Raw genomic sequence first — 20,919 nt, 5'->3', positions numbered from 1 at the left:
TTCTCTCTTCTTCTTCTATCATCCTTGATTCTAGTAAGTTTTGTGACACTTGAATTTTTTTTTGATTCTAATGCTTGTTTTCTTTTGTCATTCTTATGTTCAATTTCCTCTCTTCCTTAACAACCTTCTTCCTATCTGAGCCCTGTAGTTATCCTTATTAAAATTCAAACGATCTCTCAACTCTTCATCTGACCAGCCTTGTTCTTCTATAGTTCTATCCCTTGATAGCTTTACCTAATCATTTTGTCTGAGCCTTGTTTATTTCATTAAAGTCCTTGGTTTTTAAATTTCTTGTTGAATTCCATATCTTATAAAAATTAAGCATATTAGTCGATACGTATTACTTTTGTTGACCAATCCATAGCACTTTGACATCTAAGCTTGTGTCCATTTCTTTATATTTCTTCAAATAGAATAAAGTTAGTAACGAATACTATTGTACCATGTTATATAAAAACTTTCACTTTTAGTTTTCAGATTTTGTATTTGATTCATATAATATTTGACTGGAGGAAATATTAATGTCTATTGACTTTCGATTTTAAACTTATATTGTGTAATGAGATGGAAACTTTGAATGTGTAATATAAGTTTATAACTTTTATATAATTTATTGAAATCATAGTTGTCATGGTGGCTAGGTGAACTAAGGCGCTTTACTAGGAGTCACCCTTGCACCCTAGGAGTGTAGTCATAGTTGTCACGGCGTCACGGCGATCCAAGCCGGTGGAGGGGTGTCACGTCGATATATCGACATGTCGCCCGCCATGTCGTTGCCATGGCGAGCATGTCGACCATGCTTTATTTTTTGTTTTCTCTATTTTTAATGGTTTAATAGATGTATACTCAAGCCATGTTTTATTTTTTCTCTATTGTTTCTCAAGTTTTAAGGATGGCAATCTTGTAATTAAGCAGAATCTAAGAAAGGGCATAAAAGGGTTTTGATTTAATGACTAAGGGTAAACTTGGAGGGATGTGTAAAGTATGGACAAAGGGGAATAAAAGAAGAGAAGGGTACTTTAGGAAAAAGGAAAAAATAAGGGTTTGTAATAACCCACGATTGGATTTATGGTTATCTTCAACCTGGGACGGAAAAAGGCAAAGTACGAAGGAGATAACTCCTTCAACTCTTCTCGGTCCAGTCTAAACCTTCAAGCAAAGTATCGCCACATCATGTTCTATCAATTCCAGCAAGAACTCATCACAGAAATCAACTAAGCAAGGAGTATTTAATTCCTGGAATCAGATCTGGCGACTTCTTAGTTGCAAAACAGAGACAGAGAGACAGGAAGAAGAAACCGAAGAGGGAAAGAGAGACAGGAAGAAGAAATCGAAGAGGGAAAGAAGAAATAAAGAAGAAATCGAAGAGGGAAAGAAGAAATAAAGAAGAAATCGAAGACGGAAGGCAGAAATCGAAGAGGGAAAGAGAGATAAGAAGAAGAAATCAAAGGACGCCATGGCGTAGGTCGCCATGCAGGCTTCTCCAGCGCCAGGACGCCATGGCGACGCCATGACAACTATGAGTGCAGTAAATGGCAATCAAGGTACTAAAACTCGGAACTCGGTACCAACTCGGTCCCTTGAAAAACCGAGTTGGTGCATTTTTTTTTTCCTACTCGAAGCCTCAACTCGGTGGGTTTTAGACTTAGTTTGGGTCTGAAACTTGGTATTCAGCCCATTTTAGGCCATTTGCCAAAAACAAAGTCCAAATAGGAGTTATGTACCGGTCAAACTTAATTTGGTGTGCACGAATGCTGTCAAAATCGCTTTGAATGAAAATATTTTCTTGGACATCAAAACAAATGAATATTTTACTGCACTTTTGGTTTTTAGCAATGTTTTACCATATTAAGATTTATGGAATTTTTAGATTTGAGAAAAACCCCAGCATTAGAAAGTTGAAAATTGCACCTACTGCCGAAAATCCAGTTTTTGTTCTTGAACTGGGGGGTTGACTTTTTTCCTTTTGGAATTTTATTTTTTAACTATTTTTATTGGATTCAAAGAGGGGGTATTTGCTTGTTTATAAATAATATCTTAAGTAAATGATATTAGGCATAAATAAGTGTCTGTCTTAGTTCCTGGCCTAAATAAGTGTCTGTATACCAAGGTTTGCATAGATAGGTGTCTGTATACCAAGATTTTCCATCAAGATTTCGAGATCTGGCACTCATATAAAGGAGTTTGGGTCGAGATTCTCGAGATCTCGAGAACTCGGCGAGATCTCGGTCAAGTTGTTGCACTTTTGCAACTCGTATGCCAACTCATCTCGATTTCTCAAAAAACCGAGACACTCGCCGAGATGTCGGCGAGATCTCGCGAGTTCTCGAACTATGATGGCAATATGTAATATAGCAATGATAATTTTTATAATTATGCTTATATGCTGCATATCGGGAAACAGCCTCTCCCTGAGAAGCGGGGGTTAAGGCTGCGTACATTATGGCCTTCCCCAGATCCCATTATGGTGGGAGCCTCATGCACTGGGTATGCGCTTTTATGCTTATATGCAACATAGAAGTTCCATCAATGCAATATGGTATAATTATGCTAGTAATGACCTAATATGAGAACATCATCATACAACAAACAAAGCATAGGACATAGTATAAGCATGTACATCAAAAAACAAAACAATAACATAAATCAACATAAATTCTTGAAGTGTCAACAAGGCATGCGCTGTGCTGTAGCCTTTGACCCGAGAAAGAGCCTGGATGCCTAGGCGATGCTTTGATAACATCTATTATCTACTTATATTTCCCTGCAGATTCTAACCTATTTTCTTCCCCACGGTTTCTGTTTTTTCTTATTCTATTTACTGTTTTGGGTTGTAGTCCAACAACCATCGATTCCTAGGTTTGATTTGTTTCTCTCCCATTTCTTCCTTCCATTCCCTTCCTTTCTAATGCTATTCTATCACTGTTTACTCACTGGTTTGCAGGTATCATTATTAGTTATTGATTTTCTGTGTTGTTTACTAATTCTGGATGCAGGGTTTCGAGCTAGCAGTCTAGCCAATCCAGCCACAAGCCATCGGATTGTCCTCCTTTTTTGATATTGTTTACTTCTGTCCCCTTTAACCCAAAAAAAAAAAGACCTACCCAGTGCACGAGGCTCCCGCTACTGCAGGGTCTGGGAGGGGCAACTGTATGCAGCCTTAACTCCCTGCTTTGCAGGAGAGGCTGTTTCCAAGTTTTGAACCCGCAATTAACTGGTTGTAATAGCGCAACTTAACCATTGTGCCAAGGCTCTGTCCCCTTTACCTTCGCCCAGAATATGAGGGTCATCATACATCTCTGATCATAGGAGTTACTGAATACTGGTATCTTTTAGTCTCTTTTTCTTTCATACACTGTTCTAGTAGATCCCACCATTGGATCAGCCTGATATATGGAGGGATTGAACAACATATTTAGGGGTCTAATCGACACAGATCTCAACCCCATCCTACCATCAAATTCTGAGATATTTTAACATTCTATATTCTGCCCTTCTGTCTATTACTTGGATTGTTGTGTTTCTGTCTTGTGGTTATTATGTTCTCTTAATCTTGTTTTGCCTATCCTAGGATACATCACATATTTTATAATATTTTTTTTTTGCTTGATATATATGTTTTCTTACATAAAGTATGAGTACAGCGGTATTTCAGTTTGGTTCAAGTTTTTTGGATATCATTTGTCACAATGTGCTTCTTTCTTTATATTTGCATCCATTTCTAAATAATTTCAATTCCTAATAAAATTGCATCAATATGCTTTCCATCAACAGAAGTGATTATCATATACATTTTTTTTCTTCCATTCCTGCTATTGTGATGGTTCATCGGTTCAGAAACTACAGGTAACAAATTTTCATTTGGATCGTCATGATGTAATCCCTGGTGAAGGGTCTGCTACATATCTTCCCAGGAGGCAAATAAATTCTCAGAAGGCAGCATCATTACCTTCGTCTCCCCATCAGTTTAGGGGTCAGGGTTCTGAGAGGAGTGGGCCTTCAAACTATGGAGGAAATGCTGAAATGGTTTCAACATGGAACAAAGTGCTTGAATCTTCCAAGTTCCTGAAGAGGCCCTTGTTACCTTTTGATGAATGGAACATTGATTTCTCTGAATTGACTGTTGGAACTCGTGTTGGGATTGGTAAGCATTATTCTTTCAGTTTTATTCCCTACAAGCATAGACTATCATATCACTCAAAAACAAAATTCTGATTTTTTTTCTCAACAATCATAGGCTTGGATTATCATGGTTGTCCTCCACACCTATATTACCTCATTAATAATATGAAAGAAATTATATACACCTCCCTAGGGAGGTAAAACCGTAAAAGGTAAAAAAAGGAAATTATAATATAAGGCAACTAATTAACAAACTAGTTCCTATAATACCTTTACTACACAAACTCTAACACTCCTCAGGCTGGAGAATAAATGTCATGCATTCCAAAGTTTGCATAATAGAGTGCCAAACTAAAGAGAAGTAAGTCCTTTGGTGAAGATGTTCACCAATTGATTACCAGTCTTCACAAAAGGGGTGCAAATGCAACCAGAGTCTATCTTCTCCTTGATGAAGTGCCGGTCCACTTTGATGTGCTTTGTTCTATCGTGTTGCACCGGATTGTGAGTAATGCTTATAGCTGTCATGTTATCACAGTAGAGATGCATAGGTTCTTCAGTATCAAACCCAACTCCTGAACCAATCGTCTCAACCATATGAGTTCACAGACGCCATAAGCCATTGCCCAAAACTCTGCCTCTATACTGGATCTAGCTACAGCAGGTTGTTTTTGCTTCTCCATGTGACCAAATTACCACCCACAAATGTGCAATAGCCAGATGTAGACCTTCTGTCTAAGATGGATCCAGCCCAATCGGCATCTGTGAAACCTTCAACTCTCAAGTGATTGTGCCTGACTTACAATAGTCCTTTCCCTGGAGAGGACTTCAAGTATCTTAGAATGCATTATACATCATCCAAGTGCCTACTCTTGGGAGCTTGCATAAACTGACTCATAGACAGATAGATGAGCTTCCCCACTAGCATCTGATACTTCCCTACATCAACAATAGAGGGACCACAATCTTCTCCTAGTTTATGATTATGGTCAATAAGAGAACTTGCTGGTTTGCAGCCTAACATCCATATCTCTTTCAACAAATCAAGAACAAACTTCCTTTGGCATATGTTGATTCCTCTTTTGGACCTTGATACTTCAATTCCTAAGAAATACTTCTAGGGACCCAAATCTTTAATCTCAAATTGTTGAGCAAGGTAGGTCTTCAGCCTAGCTATCTCAACTCTGTCAACTCCAGTCGTAACAATGTCATCAACATAGACAATAAGAGTTGTAATAATACCATTACCTTGCCGGATAAATAAGGTGTAATCAGCTTGACTCTGGGAATACCCATTCTTCATAATAGCCTGCTTGAACCTCTCAAACCAAGCTTTTGAAGACTGTTTTAGAGCATATAAATCCTTTTTGAGGAGACACACCTTCCCTTTAGCGGAAGGAAACTTAAAGCCAAGAGGGGGCTGCATGTACACTTCCTCCAGTAAATCACCATGGAGGAAATCATTTTTCACATCCAACTGATATAGTGGTCGATCTCTATTTGCTGCCAATGATAAGAGAACTCTTATAGAATTATGCTTAGCCATAGAAGCAAATTTCTCCTGATAGTCAATCCCGTACACCTAACTGTATCATTTGGCCACCAACTGGGCCTTGTATCTCGCGATTGTACCATCTGATTGGTATTTGACTATGTAGACTCATCTGCATCCAATTGGAATTCTCCCCCTTGGAAGGTCAACCAGTTTCCAAGTACAGTTCTTCTTAGAGCCATCATTTCCTCAGACATGGCTTGTTTCCACTTTGGGTCAGACATAGCTTCAGTGACATTTTGGGAATGGAAATAGAAGAGAGGGTAGCAGTGAAGGCAACACCTGTAGGAGAAAGAGCATCATAGGAAACAAATTTGGCTACAAGATAAGTGCAAGCTCTCTTTCCTTTTATACCAGCAATAGGATTGTCTAAATCAGAAGGAAGAGGAGGGATGTCACCTAACTGAGGAGGATATATCTCAGGATGTGGATCCAAGGACTCTTGGCAGGTCTTCTTTTGCTTGTTCTTCTTTCTCTTGTACACAATTTGGTAATCCATTTCATTACCAAAACCACCACTTGAATTATCATCAATAGCACCAACTACCACTTCTTTATGTTTCCCAATATCAAATAGAAACGGAAAAGTAGGCAAAGGTGGGAGGATGGGATATCAACAGCCTCTTCATTCCCACTATTCTCCCCCTGAAGAGGATGTTGAGAAGAAGTGAAGAAAGGCATAGATTCAAAGAAGGTGGCATCTTTGGAGAGAAGTCGTCGTCGGTTGAGGGATTGTAGCACTTATACCCCTTGGTGGAGGAGGAATATCCAAGGAAAATGCATTTTGAGTGCCTTGGGGTCAACCTTAGTCCTAGTAGATTTATTGACATGGACATAGCACATACACCCAAAGACCTTGGGAGGAAGAGAGAAAGCAGAAATTTGGGAGACACTGTTTCCAAAGGGGATTTGGTGCCAAGAAATTTAGTGGGCATGTGGTTGATTAAAAAGGCAGCAGTGAGAAGAGCTTTGGACCAAAAGGTTTTAGGAACATGCATGCCAAATAAAAGACTCCTAGTGACCTCCAATAATTGGTGATTTTTCCTCTCAGCTATCCCATCTGTTGGGGTGTGTCAACACAAGCTACCTGATGGATAATGCCATTATCAATGAAAAAATTTATGAGGCCACCATACATGTACTCCCTTCCTTTATCAGAACGAATGATTTTGATTTTAGATTCAAACTGAGTAAGAACCATCGGATAGAAATTTTTAAAGGCAGCATAAACATTACTTTTATGCTTCATCAAGATGGTCCAAGTGGACCGAGAATAATCATCAACAAATGAAACGAAATAGCAGTACCAAATAAAGATGTAGTGGGAGAAGGTCCCCAAAGATCAGTTTGCACAATATGGAAGGGAACTGTGGATCTATTGCCATTGTAAGGATAAGAAGAACGACAATGTTTAGCAAATAGGCATGGTTTACACTGAATAAATGGGAAGGAGGAATGGAAGAAAACTAATGTGTCAATTTTTGTCTCATAACACTAAAGGAAGGGTGGCCCAAACGTTTATGCCACAACATTACAGAGTCAACAGTAGTATTGTCACTATGCCCACATACGTAGGACTGAGCAGTTTGTAGGGTTGCTGATCCTAGATCAAAGAAGGTAGAGTCCATTTTCCTCCCATCCACTACCAATAATTCTCTTTGTCACAAAATCTTGAAAAACACAATGAGAAGGAAAGAAGGTGACAACAATTTAAGGATTTGGTTAGATGGCTTACAGATAGTAGGTTAGTGGCAAAGTTAGGGACATGAAGAACAGAGTCAAGAGAAATAGAAGAGTGACTCGAACAGTACCCTTACCAAAAATAAAAGAACGGGAGCCATCAACAATTCTAACCTCATCCCCACCCGAACAAATGGTGTAGGAATCATAACACTGAGACATACCATTCATATGGTCTGTGGCACCAGAGTCAATGACCCAAGAGTGTGCAAATGTAGAAGCCCGTAAGGCAGAGGCCGAAGAATCTAACTCTGCAGCATAGTTGTTAAGGCGTCGCCTGGGCGTCCAAGCGGTTTTGTTGGGACCTAGGCGACAACCGCCTTATTGCAGGGCGCCTTGCATTGGTTTTTATTAGTACCAGGTTTCGGTATTGACCCTTATTTATGCCAAATATCATTTAAATAAATTTTTTTATATTTGTAATTTCATTTACTTAAGATATTATTCATAAATAAGCAAATTCCCTCATATTTGAATCCAATAAAAATAGTTAAAAAATCAAATTCCAAGAGGATAAAAAGTCAACTCCCTATTTCAAGAAAAAAAAAAAAAAACTAGATTTTCGGCGGTAGGTGCAATTTTCAACTTTCTAATGTTGGGGTTTTTCTCAAGTCTAAAAGTTCCATAAATCTTAATGTGGTTAAACATTGCGAAAAGCCAAAAGTGCGGTAAAATATTCATTTGTTTTGATATGTAAAAAATTATTTTCATTCAGAACCATTTTGACAACATTCACGCACACCAAATTAACTTTGATTGGAACATAACTCCTTCAATATAAATAAGATTTAAGCACTTTTGGATTTGTTGGAAAACTGGTTTTGTGCTCTAACTAATACAAAAAGTCTCATGTAAAACTAAAATCATTTGACTAGTCAAGCTTCTTAGAGAACAATAACATCCCTCTAAATCGAGAGCAATTTAATTACTTACAGATAAGATCATATTTCCTAAGAACAATATAAACCAAATGTGAAACTAGTATAAACCAAATGTATGTTTTGATTGTTTCAAACTTCCAATAGCTTGCTTCTTCAGTTCTGCTGTCTTCTAGTTCTATGCTGATTTTTGATGACGTGATGTGGCTTAATATTGATTTTTTGATGACTTGATGTGACTTAATGTTATTTTTGATGATTTGATGTGGCTTAATGTTGATTTTTGATGACTTGAGGTGACGTACTATTGATTTTTGATGACTTGAGGAGGCTTAATGTTGAATTTTGATGATATGAGGTATATATTGTAGCTGTTAAAACTCTGTAGAACGGAATGCTTAGATGATCAAAACAGATCATCCAGGCCCTTTATTTATAATAAACTGAATTACAACTAGTCACAGTAGAAGTAGGAATGCCATCTCAACCTAATCCTATTAGGAATTCCTAATCCAACTAGGAATGCCAAAATAGAGATCGACTGAGGGGGAAAAAAGAGAAAAAAGAGAAAACAAAAGAAGGATAAATCATAATATAACTAGGACTAATTACCCCTATTGGGTAAATAGCCTATTTCAACACTCCTCCTCAAGTTGGAGCATAAATATCAACCATGCCCAACTTGACCAGAATAGGATGAAAAACCTTTCCACTTAAGCCTTTAGTGAACACATCAACAAGCTGGTCAGCAGACTGCACAAAAGGAACACACACCAGCCCCCCTTCCAACTTCTCTTTAATAAAATGCCTGTCAACCTCCACATGCTTGGTACGATCATGCTGAACAGGGTTGTGAGCAATGCTAATAGCAGCCTTGTTGTCACAATATAAGCTCATGGGCAGAGGAACAGGAGTACCAATATCATGTAATAAGCCCTTGAGCCATAACATCTCACAAATACCGTGTGCCATAGCACGAAACTCAGCTTCAGCATTAGACCTTGCTAGTACGTTCTGCTTTTTATTACGCCATGTATCATGGTTGCCACCAACAAATGAGCAATAGCCAGAAATGGACTTTCGATCAGAGGAACTAGCCCAATCTACATCAGTATATGCTTCGACACGAAGATGACCATTTGGAGACAAAAGAATTCCTTTACCAAGTGATGACTTCAAATACCGAAGAATCCGGATAACAGCAACCATGTGAGAGGAATGCGGATCATGCATGAACTGACTGACCATACTTACAGATACTGCAATGTCAGGTCTTGTATGAGATAGATAAATGAGCTTACCAACCAATCTCTGATAGCGACCTTTGTCGGCCGGTGTTCCCTCCCAAGGTACTAAAACTCGGGTCTCGGTACCAACTCGACTCTTGGAAAAACCAAGACGAGTCGAGATCTCGCCGAGTTGGTGTATTTTTTTTTTTCAACTCAAAGCCTCAACTTTGGGTCAACCCGAGATCTGGACCTGAGATCCGAGATCTCGTCGAGATATGTCGAGTTTTGTCCAATCAGGTATTTAAGTGGTAAGTGGGTTAAAATAATGGATCGAAACCGAGATCCGAGATCTCGCCGAGATTTCACCGAGATCTCACCGAGATATTGCACTTTTGAGACTCGTAGGCAGTCTCGTCTCGGCTTTTCCAAAAATCGAGAAACTCGGCAAGATCTTGCGAGTTGTCGAACTATGTTCCCTCCTTTTCTTTAAGTCTGGTAGTAGCATCCATAGGTGTATCAGCAAGATGACAACCTAGCATCCCAGTCTCAGTCAATAAATCTAGGATGTACTTCCTTTGGGAAAGAAAGATGCCTTTAGAAGACCGAGGAACTTCTATCCCTAGAAAGTACTTTAGGTTTCCCAGATCCTTTATTTCAAATTCTTGTCCAAGGTACTTCTTCAACTGGGTGATTTCATGACTATCATTCCCGGTCACCACAATATCGTCCATCTAAACTATTAGGATGGTTACCTTTTTACCATTTTTCTTGATAAACAGGGTATGATCAGCATTGCTCTGCTTGTAACCCGCAGAGACCATTGCCTTGTGAAATCGTCCAAACCAAGCACGTGGGGATTATTTCAACCCATATAAAGCACGCTTCAATTTACAAACTTTCCTGCTGGTTTTATCACAAGAGAAACCTGGTGGAATGTCCATATATACTTCCTCGTCAAGTTCTCCATGGAGGAAGGCATTCTTCACATCTAATTGTTGTAATTCCCAGCCCAGATTCACTGCACAAGAAAGTAGCACTCTGACGATGTTTAGTTTCGCAACTGGTGCAAAAGTCTCCTGATAATCGATTGGTTCGATCCCATAAGTTTGAGTAAATCCCTTTGCAACCAAACGTGCTTTGTATCGATCCACAGTGCCATCTGCCTTCTGTTTCACCACAAACACCCACTTACATCCAACTGGTTTCTTTCCTGGAGGGAGAACCACAAGTTCCCATGTATCATTCTTTTGTAAGGCTTGCATTTCTTCCATCATTGCTGCTTTCCACTTTCCATCTGTAAAAGCTTCCTGCCAATTTTGGGGAATACGAACAGAAGAAAGAGAAGAGACAAATGTACGAAAGGATGGAGAAAGGGAGTCATCAGAGACAACATGAGAAATGAGATGCTGGGTACAAGCCTGAATACCTTTACGATGAGCAATAGGTAAATCAGGAGAAGGAGAAGATATGTTACCTGGGGTTTGATCTGGTTCTAGGGTCGACAATTGTGGTGGTGCCGGTGCTGTAGTGGATGGGAGCTGCTTGTATTTGGAATGTCCCCTGTGATAGGTTTTGAGATTAGAGTCGTTAATTTTCTTCTGAAATTCCCTAATGGTTTGTTGGACTGAAGTCATCTCCCCCTAAAGGGAATTGTCACCAATAGGATTTTCAGCATCTTCTAAGTTCTTCCCCTAGGGAAAATCCTGTGGGGAACCAGCAGAGACATTTTCTAAGTGCTCCCCCTGGGGAAAAACTGGTTGGGCACCAGCAGAGGGAAGAGGGGTGGACGCAATACTCGGTTAAGGGGTGGGATCATAGTTAGTAAGTTTGGGAATGGCAACAATACGGGAACGGATACGTACGGCAGTCAAATGGACTGTACGGTAATAATCCTTCTCAAAAAATCCGGCACAATAAAGCACTACGGCAATAATACGGTACGTGTTTAATACATGTATAATACGGTTGCTCTGTAAAAATCCAGGAGCAAAAATACGGACATATATTCACTATGCAATAGATATGTACACCTAAGAAACACAATAATAGCATTTACTGATGTGCCTAAATATATAGTTTGATTGGTTAACAAGCCTAGATTCATTACATTCTTTATTGTAGGGATTAAAATGGCCAATCAAAACGAATGATTGAAATGAATATTGCCTATATCCCTGTTGAAGTCCAAAAAATAACAGTATGAAAAAATATAACCAACAAAGGTCATTGAATAGTTTCCTGAAAACTGTGGATCAATTTGAACAACAAATTCCTCAATGGAATGAAACAATAAATATGACAAAGTATAACATTATCAAAGTCTAACAGATACTCTACCAAATAAATCAAAACATCAAAGACAAAAATAACACATTATGTGTTATAGAACCATGAAAATCCCACAATATATCTATTACAATAAAATGTATAGATCATCCATCAAATTATCCAATGCAATCCATAAAACATAGTTCATGTCATAAAGAAAACAAAACATCAATTGGTCCTCAATCTGATGGTGCTTGTGTCTCTGAATCATGTGTGAAAGGAGTGATAATAGTACGTAGCTGACTTAAGTTGCCACTATAGATTGGAGTATAAGGTTCATTAGAATTAAATGCAGATCCAAGCCCAAGCTCCCTATCAAGCCATGTCTGATCATCTTCCACCATTGTATCCCCCTCATCTTCAAGTCCAACTCTATCATCATCTTCATTAATTGGAATCTCAAGAAGTTTATCTAACACAATTGAGTCCTTGCTGAATTTCTCAATTTCCTTTGATTTGAGTTTTATAAGGTCATTCATCCTTACATAAACCAAATCTTGCAACATCTCAGGAGAGAGCTTGTTTCTCTTTTTGGTTTGCACAGCTTCAAAAGCACTTCAGTTTCTCTCACATGATAATGAACTATAAGGTTGACTCAAAATGCGAATAGCTATCTTTTGAAGCAAGGGAACACAACTTCCATACATAGTCCACCATGAACCTACAAACATAAAAGTATGTAAGGAAATAATAAAGAACAAATTCATTATCAAATTTATAAAAATAAAGAAGAAATAAAATAAGAATATAACAAAAATTATCAAATTTTTTTTACTTACGTGGATGGCAATCAACCATTAATAAAGAGAGTTCATGAAATAGCTTTTCTTCTTTCTCATAATAATTTCTGAACTCATTTGCAAATTGTCTCTTGTCATCTGGAGAAACCATAGTCTTTATGATATAGATTACTGCTTGTTGCACATCATTTTGGTAGTATGAAATTTTTCCATCATACATAAAGAAAGGATTCAAAAAAGCTACCATCACGTGCACAGGATGTATTATGTTTGCCTCTTTTTTACTGTCAAACAATTGCAATAACCTCTTGTACTTCGATGAATCTCTTTCGCAACGATCTATGATGGTATTCCTTGCCCTTTCCATAGCCTCATACAAAAATGGACTTGTAGCTCCATCACCATCAACTAGGCGAAGGACTATGATAAGAGGTTCTAAAATGGACAACACATCTCCATTCAATCAAAATTCTGTACTCTGAATTATTTGAGTTACCATTGCACCCAAATCAGACCTACAGTACCTGTTGATCCTCCATTCTGCTGATGCAACCATAACTCTCAACAAATCCTCAACATCAAGAATAGATTTAAGCATAAAAAAATTAGAGGCAAATCTGGTCTTGTAAGGTTTTTTCAATTCTTTGCCTCCTGTGCATTCCCTCATTAAGGCTAAAACAGTCCCATGCTTGTACATAAAACCAACAACCAACTTTGCCTTGTCAAATACTTCTTTTACCCATGAAATTTGTGCATCAATGTCCTTCAATAGTAATTGCACTCCATGGGCTGCACACCTTACCCTATGAATGTGAGGATATTTCTCCATAATCAAAGAGATTGCAACCCCATAGTTGGAAGCGTTATCTGAGATAAGTTGAACAACTTTCTTTACTCCAATTTCCTCTATTATAGGCTCAAGTATTTCTCTAAGAAATAGTCCAGTCTTAGAAGAATCAGAGCACTCAAAAGAGTTGAGGAAAACAGCCCCCTTGGGTGAATATGCAATAACATTAATGAAGGAACGCTCTTTTATATCAGACCATATGTCAGACATAATAGTGCAACCTGTAGTAGACTATGACTCCTTAACTGAAGCAACATATCCTTCAATATCCTTTCTTGCCCTTTGTACCAATTTGGTCCTCAATGAGTCAATGTAGAATAACTAGGTATGACATAACTTGGACCATAACAACAAGCAGAACGTATCATCTGAATGAAACTAGGAGTTTGAATAACATTAAAGGAAATGTTATTAAAAAAGAAACAACGAGCCAAATCATCATCAACTTCATCCTTGCTTTTCTGTTTAAACATTCCATCTACACTTGGTTGTTGAAGACTTAAAGACTGACCTATATGTTCTCTACTATCTAGGGGGCTTTGTGAAGTTCCAACATTACATGCAGTGGAACTTTCCGCAGTCTTAGCTTTCTTATTACTTAATGCACGGAGTGCCTCAGCATGGACTTCATCAGGCACATTGCTACATATCCCAACATCATTTCCCTTCAAACAAGCTAAATGATATTTCAATCTTGAAATACCACCTGCATACTCCTTGTTACAAAATTTACATTTGAAACGTTCTTTTAAATATTCCACATACTTCCATAATTGATCTCTTTGTTTAACCATTTTCCCTTAGTGTCCTAATAAACAAACAAATATAAAAAATAAAAAACAAACATTCCATAATACAAATAAATAAAAAAGAGAACATGAAGCAAAGCCATGAACTATCAATTAACTCAAGAACAAAGGATTAAAGATTACAGGCATATAGGCAATAAGGTATGCTTGAAGTGCAAATGGAATTATAGTCAAAATAAGAGAGGGTGGATCAAATGATAATTTGTAAGTAATCATATAAACAAATATCAAATGATGTGGGCCCATCCTCAGGTCTATCTGACAGAGCATCCCAAAATATGATCAAACTCATGAGAAACTGTTGGGCCAGGGATTAGCCAGGTTGGGTTGGTTCATTTTGGAAAATGTCCAGCCTGAATACAGTTGGAGTTGCTATTACACCAATAGGTGGGACCAAAACTTCCAACCCACGTTCAATAAGAAAGATATCTGTCAAGGTGACATGGAAACATGATACAATAGTTATGCATCTATAGTGAGGCCTACAATATATATTACATAATTCAGGTTTAGTTCTTTTGTTCATAGATTTTAAACAAAAATATATAAATAAATACAATACATATCCAAATCCTGAACTCCCTACAAAATCATTCCCAACAAACTCAAGGCCTGTCTTATACACTGAATAACTTCTAGCATTCATGGATGAAAAAAGATAACAAGCTCCCAATGAAACCATTAAAACCATGCTAAGAGATTTTCCTAGGATTTTTACAATGCTTCACCCTCCTAAAACCCCTCCAAAAAAATTCTCAATTTTCACAGGACCCATATATCACAATATTTCAGACCTCAAGTCAAACTGAGTATTTTTTTTTTTTTTTGGAGGGGGGGTGTGTGTTGGCAGCAACACATTTAGTTCAGTAATGAAAATCACAAAGTTTGAGCTGAAATACAGAAATCGAAACCATATCCCCACACACATATTCCAATAGTAGTAATCACAGTTCCAACTGAAATCACAGAAACCTAAAACCAAACCCCCAATATATTTGGTTCCAAATCAAAATTTAGTTCCATGCCCAGATCAAATACCAGTTGTTGATTAATGCAAAAGCATGGCAACGGAAACATCATATTTTAGATAACCTATATACTGGGAAAGAAACAGTAATACCATTATAAGTATATTGCCAATTACAATTTACACAAACACTGTTTTTACAATTCTAATAGTAGTAATCTCTCTGTCTTATAGCATTGGAAAACAGAGAGATTTAAGCCTGAATTCAGATTTATGCCCTCTGTTACTTTGGACTGAAAACAGAGACGTGTGGGATCGTAGAGTTTGAATGCAGGAATCAACGTGAATAGCAGATACAACTGAGAATTAGGGAGGGAAGGAAAGATTTTTGAACTCTGACCAGAGATCCAGTGTTTTAAAACCCAAAAACACTCAACTTGAAACTCAGAGATGGAGAAGAATGGAGGGGAAAAGGTTTCAGGAAAATACCTTAAGTAATCCACCGCTGCAAGTGCACCGTTGCAGTCGCCGGCCTGAAGAAAGCAAGAAGTACCACTGCAATCTCCAGCATGAAGAACACAAGAAGCACCGCTGCAATCGCTGGCCTGAAGAATGCAAGAAGCACTGAAGCACCGCTGCAATCCGGCTGAAGAACGCAAGAAGAGGAAGAAGAGACAGAGAGGAATGTGGAGAGTGAGAACTGAGAAGCAGCCGTTGGACGACTGGAGTTCCTTTGGTTTTCCGCTGGAGAAGACGAGGGTTTGGTTTGGTTTTGGTAAGTGGTAGATTTTAATTTTTTATTTTATCTAACGGTTAGTATTATTAGATTGGTTTAACGGTTAAGATCAACTTTAGGTTTTTTTTTTTTAAATATTTAAGTAAACGTATTACAACCGTATAATACGCGTATTATTTGTGTATAATAAGTTAGGCCTTAAAATCCGCGTATTTGTCCGACTCTAAAGTATTATACGCAATACGGCGCATTTTTCATTAAAACATTCGGGTACGCGTATTTACTAACTATGGGTGGGATCAACGGGTGGTTGGTCCCTGGTCTGGGTCTGTACGGGAAGGTCAACCATCACATCTTCACTGAAAGTCTCCCCCTCAAGAGGTGTGGATTGATAATAGGAGAGAGATTCATGAAGGACAACATCCATACTGGTGAAGGTACGACGGGTAGGAGGATGGTAACACTTATATCCTTTTTGGGATGGAGAATATCCTAAGAAAATACAACGGACCCCACGGGGTTCGAGCTTGCCAGGAGAGCGAGTATCCCGAACATAACAGACACAACCAAAAACTTTAGGTGGGACGACAAAGGAGGAACCCTGCAGTAAATAGGCAGGGGTGTCAGAGTCAAGGACTCGGGTAGGGAGCCTATTGATGAGATAGGCAGCCGTTAGGACAGCATCTCCCCAATATTGGGGGGGGGACAGAGTGGGCAAACATAAGAGCCCGAGTCACCTCAAGGAGGTGGTGGTTTTTTCTTTCAGCCACACCATTTTGAGCTGGGGTATCAACACAACTGGTTTGATGGAGTATACCATGGGCAGCAAGGTAGTTTTGGAACTGACCATCCATGTACTCTTTACCATTGTCACTCCGCAATATCTTGAGAATGGCATTGTATTGGGTTTGAATCATCTTATGAAAATTTTGAAAACAAGAAAAAACATCACTTTTGTTGTGCATTAAGTAAACCCATGTACTCCTAGAATAACAATCAGTAAAAGAAACAAACCAACGATGGCCTATAAGAGATGGTTTTCGGCTAGGACCCCAAACATCAGAATGAATAAGAGTAAAAGGAGAAGGACCTTTTTTATTAGAAATGGAATAAGTAGAACAATGTTGTTTAGCCAAAACACAGGCTTCACAAAAAAAATCGTTTTTATGACATTCTTTAGCTAATGCTGGAAATAAAAGGGATAATGTTCCTAAAGGGGGATGACCTGGTCTATTATGCCATTGTTGAAGTTCAGAAGAAACTAACGCGCTTTGATGTATGGGAGAAGCCAAAGGTGGTGGTGAAGTAGGACTCCCATTATCAAGCAGGTACAATCCACCATGCATCTTACCACATCCAATCGTCGCCCCCGTTGCCAGATCCTAAAACACACAGTGAGAAGGAAAAAAAGGCACTTTGCAATTTAAATCACGGGTAAGGCTAATGATGGAAAGAAGATTAGTGGTAAATTTAGGAATATGTAAAACAGAGGATAAAGGTAAGGAAGGGGTGCAACTGATAGAGCCCTGCCCAAAGATAGAAGAGAGAGAGCCATCAGCCACTCGTACTTTATCTTTACCAGATGTAGGAGAGTAACGAGTAAAGAGGCTGGAGGATCCAGTCATATGATCAGTGGCACCTGAGTCTATGATCCAGGGAGAGGAGACTACCGATGCACAATGACCAGCAAATGAAATACCTGAGTGGGCTAAATGTGAACCTGGAGGTGTGGAAGAGCTGGCAGGTGTTGATGTAGTAGAAGCAGCAGAAGCCTGTAACATACGACGGAAAGCCTGAAGTTCTTCCTTGGACAGTTCAGTGTCAGTAGGAGGAGCTGGAGTGACAGTCTCAGTATGATTAGCTTTGTTTTTCGATTTTCGAGCAACACGTTTAGCATCAAAGTCGGCTGGTTTACCATGTATCTTCCAACAGGTGGCCTTAGTGTGCCACAATCTGCCACAATGCTTACATTTAACTGCTGTTTTTTCGGCTTTGGATGTGTCAGAAGTAGTAGAGGTCGAACCAGCCCCAGCTTGTAAAGCTGATCGGTCAGTAGGGGCAGAGTGGAGCATAGCTGAACGACGTCGGTCTTCAATGTTAACTAGTGCATATGATTGTTCGAGTGTAGGGAAAGGATCCTTACCGAGAATTTGTATTCTTATTGGATCATATTCGACATTGAGACCAGCCAAAAAGTCATAAACTCGGATTTTGTCAACATGTTTTCTATAGGCAGCAATATCAGTAGCAGAGGTGGGTCGATAATCCGAGTAATGATCAAGTTCTTGCCAATACTTATGAAGTTCAGCATAATATTGAGAGAGAGTCAATTCATTCTGTTTAATCTCATGAATTTTCTTCCGTAACTCATATACCTGTGCATCATTCCCTACCTGGGAATAGGTTTCCTTGGCAGCTTTCCATATCTGAGCAGCAGTGTCGAGTAGAAGATAACCAGGTGCAATGAAAGAGTGCATATAATGGATGAGATAAGACATTACCATAGAGTCATGAGATAACCATTGATTCTGTGCACGCCCCTCTTCATCGGGTTTCACGAGGCTGCCTGTAAGGTGGCCTGTATAACCACGGCCAGAAATGGTGAGATAGATGGATTTAGACCACAGCAGGTAATTAGTTCCATCTAATTTAGTTGGGGAAGCAAAAGGAAGATACTCCGAACTAGTGGATCCGTCTGAATCAGCTGAAGTCAGATCAGACATGATGTACAGCAAATGGGTTTTGAAATTCCCAAAAAATTAGCCGTCAGAAAAGGCTGAAACTGAGGTCGAGTTTCCCTCTTGTAGTGGAGAACAAGTCCTCAAAAAAGGAACTGATTCTGACCGGCCAATAAGAGGCCCTAATTTTTGCAAAAATTAGGGCAAAAAACTGTTGGAGAGAAATCGCAGACCTGAATCTGTTTTGTTTTGATTCAATACTGCAGTCTTCAAATAGGAAGAGGTGTGTGCCAGGAATAGCAGGAACCAATCTCCAAAAAAAAGGGAAATCAATCTTCAGCTTTGTGGGAAGAACTCGATCTCCAATGGTGGAGGGAACCTGTCGGCAACACCAGTAAACTGAAATCTTCAATGAGGTGAATGCAAGGACAGCATCTAAATCTTCATTAGATCACCTCATAGGTGCTGCCCTGAATGGAAGAGAGGAGCCGAGAGTGATGGAGAAGGGAGAAACCAGAAATTGTGGGAGGGAGGAGAGGAAAAAACCAGAGAAAGCTTGAAAGCTTCTTCTTAGATCTGTTTTTGCTCTGATACCATGTTAAAACTCTGTAGAACTGAATGCTTAGATGATCAAAATAGATCATCCAGGCCCTTTATTTATAATAAACTGAATTACAACTACTCACAGTAGAAGTAGGAATGCCACCTCAGCCTAATCCTATTAGGAATTCCTAATCCAACTAGGAATGCCAAAATAGAGATCGGCTGAGGGGGAAAAAACAGAAAAAAGAGAACAAAAGAAGGATAAATCATAATACAACTAGGACTAATTACCCCTATTGGGTAAATAGCCTATTTCAACAGTAGCATACTAAATAATTTTAGAAAAGGGGGGAAATAAAATAACACTTGAGGGCGCCTTAGCCGCCGAGCATTGTCGCCTAAGCACTTAGGCACCTCTCCACCGCCTTGGGCCACCTTGACAATTATGCTCTGCAGGAGTAGTAGAAGAATGGCCTGGTCGAGACATCATCCGGCGTAGTGCTACAATATCATCCTGAGTGAGAGAGCTGGTGTTTGTTTATAGTCCATATGGAGATCCCATAGGTGAAACCTCAATCATCAAAGTGTATGCTCTGGCTCCCCCTCTCCTGCTGCCTTGCATCCCACAGTGATCGCATATGAATCTATCACCGTCGTTCCCTCGGGGTGAAACTTGGCTTCTTCCTCAACACCTGACATAATGTAAAAAATGGGGACGATACACAAACCAAATGGGGAGTACACACTCTTCCAACAAAGACAATTATTCCCAGGGAAGACTTCTCTAAACAACCTCTGTCGATTCACTAATCCAAGACAGGCTGAAGATAGGTAACACCCAAAAGGCAAATGGGGAGTAAATTCTCAACCCAAACGAAAAAACGGTTCTTCTCAACACTGGGAAACAAGATCCAACAAGCAAACAACTCAAAGAAATTCAAGTCGGCCACTTTCTTCAAGGTATAACTTCATCACACATTCAGACAACAACTTGAGGTGTTCAAATGGTTTTCCTCACCAACACAGTAGCTAGAAGCATCACAGATCCACATCACCGGCAAACTAGAGAAAGGGAACAAAGCTGGCAATACTATGGAGATTCCGAGATAATGAGTAGTGTTCCTTGAGCACTTCACCTCAACAACCAATACCATAAGGGAATGAAACTTACCCGTTGGGCGATTCTAAGAGACTAGCTTACGCCCAAAGGATGCTTGAGGAGGGAGAAACAAGAACATGACCAATAGGCTGGCGGTAATAGTGGAAAGGTCTCTTTGGCCTTTGAATGAACTTCTTAGTCTTCAATCTTCATCCATAGGGTCTTCTTTGTGATGGGGAAACTCCATTAGTGTCTTCTATGAATGTTTCTTGACCTGTTATAGCCTCCACTCAGTACAGTCCAAAAAATAGCTAACACACAAGAAAAAACGGCCGAGGCGGCACCTTGAAGCAAGAAAGAGAGGAGTTCTGGCTCAACAGCCCTTCTTTTCATGAACCGAGGGCAAGAGGAGATCCAAATAGGGCCTAGGGTGATCCAAATGGATCCTACCCCAGCCTCAATGGCAGCCGGATGAGAGAGGTAAGCAAAAAAAAATCTGGCGGTAAAGGGAAGGAAGCTGCCAGATTTTGGTTTGAGCTTCAACAGCTCTATTTCTTCATGTGAGACCTCCTCTTGATGTTCCACTGAGCTTCAAACATATTCATATCAGGGTCTCTTCAAATTTTTCACATAGTATTCTCTTCCTTGGAACCC

At 39.3% G+C, this 20,919-nt stretch overlaps 1 protein-coding gene across 2 annotated transcripts in view; it reads left to right on the top strand.

Annotated features, from left to right (window-relative positions):
* Positions 1-20,919, top strand: part of LOC122640036 (probable serine/threonine-protein kinase SIS8) — an 87,856-nt gene that overhangs the window by 56,494 nt on the left and 10,443 nt on the right. For both annotated transcript variants that reach the window (XM_043833133.1, XM_043833132.1), the window contains one exon: positions 3,847-4,144. In XM_043833133.1, coding sequence (XP_043689068.1) covers positions 3,847-4,144 — 298 coding nt within the window. The remainder of the gene's footprint in view (positions 1-3,846; positions 4,145-20,919) is intronic.

This window comes from Telopea speciosissima, chromosome 9, assembly GCF_018873765.1.
Source record: "Telopea speciosissima isolate NSW1024214 ecotype Mountain lineage chromosome 9, Tspe_v1, whole genome shotgun sequence".
Lineage (NCBI taxonomy): Eukaryota > Viridiplantae > Streptophyta > Magnoliopsida > Proteales > Proteaceae > Telopea > Telopea speciosissima.
The sequence above is the reverse complement of the archived record's forward strand: the minus strand, read 5'-3'. Positions and strand labels throughout refer to the sequence as shown.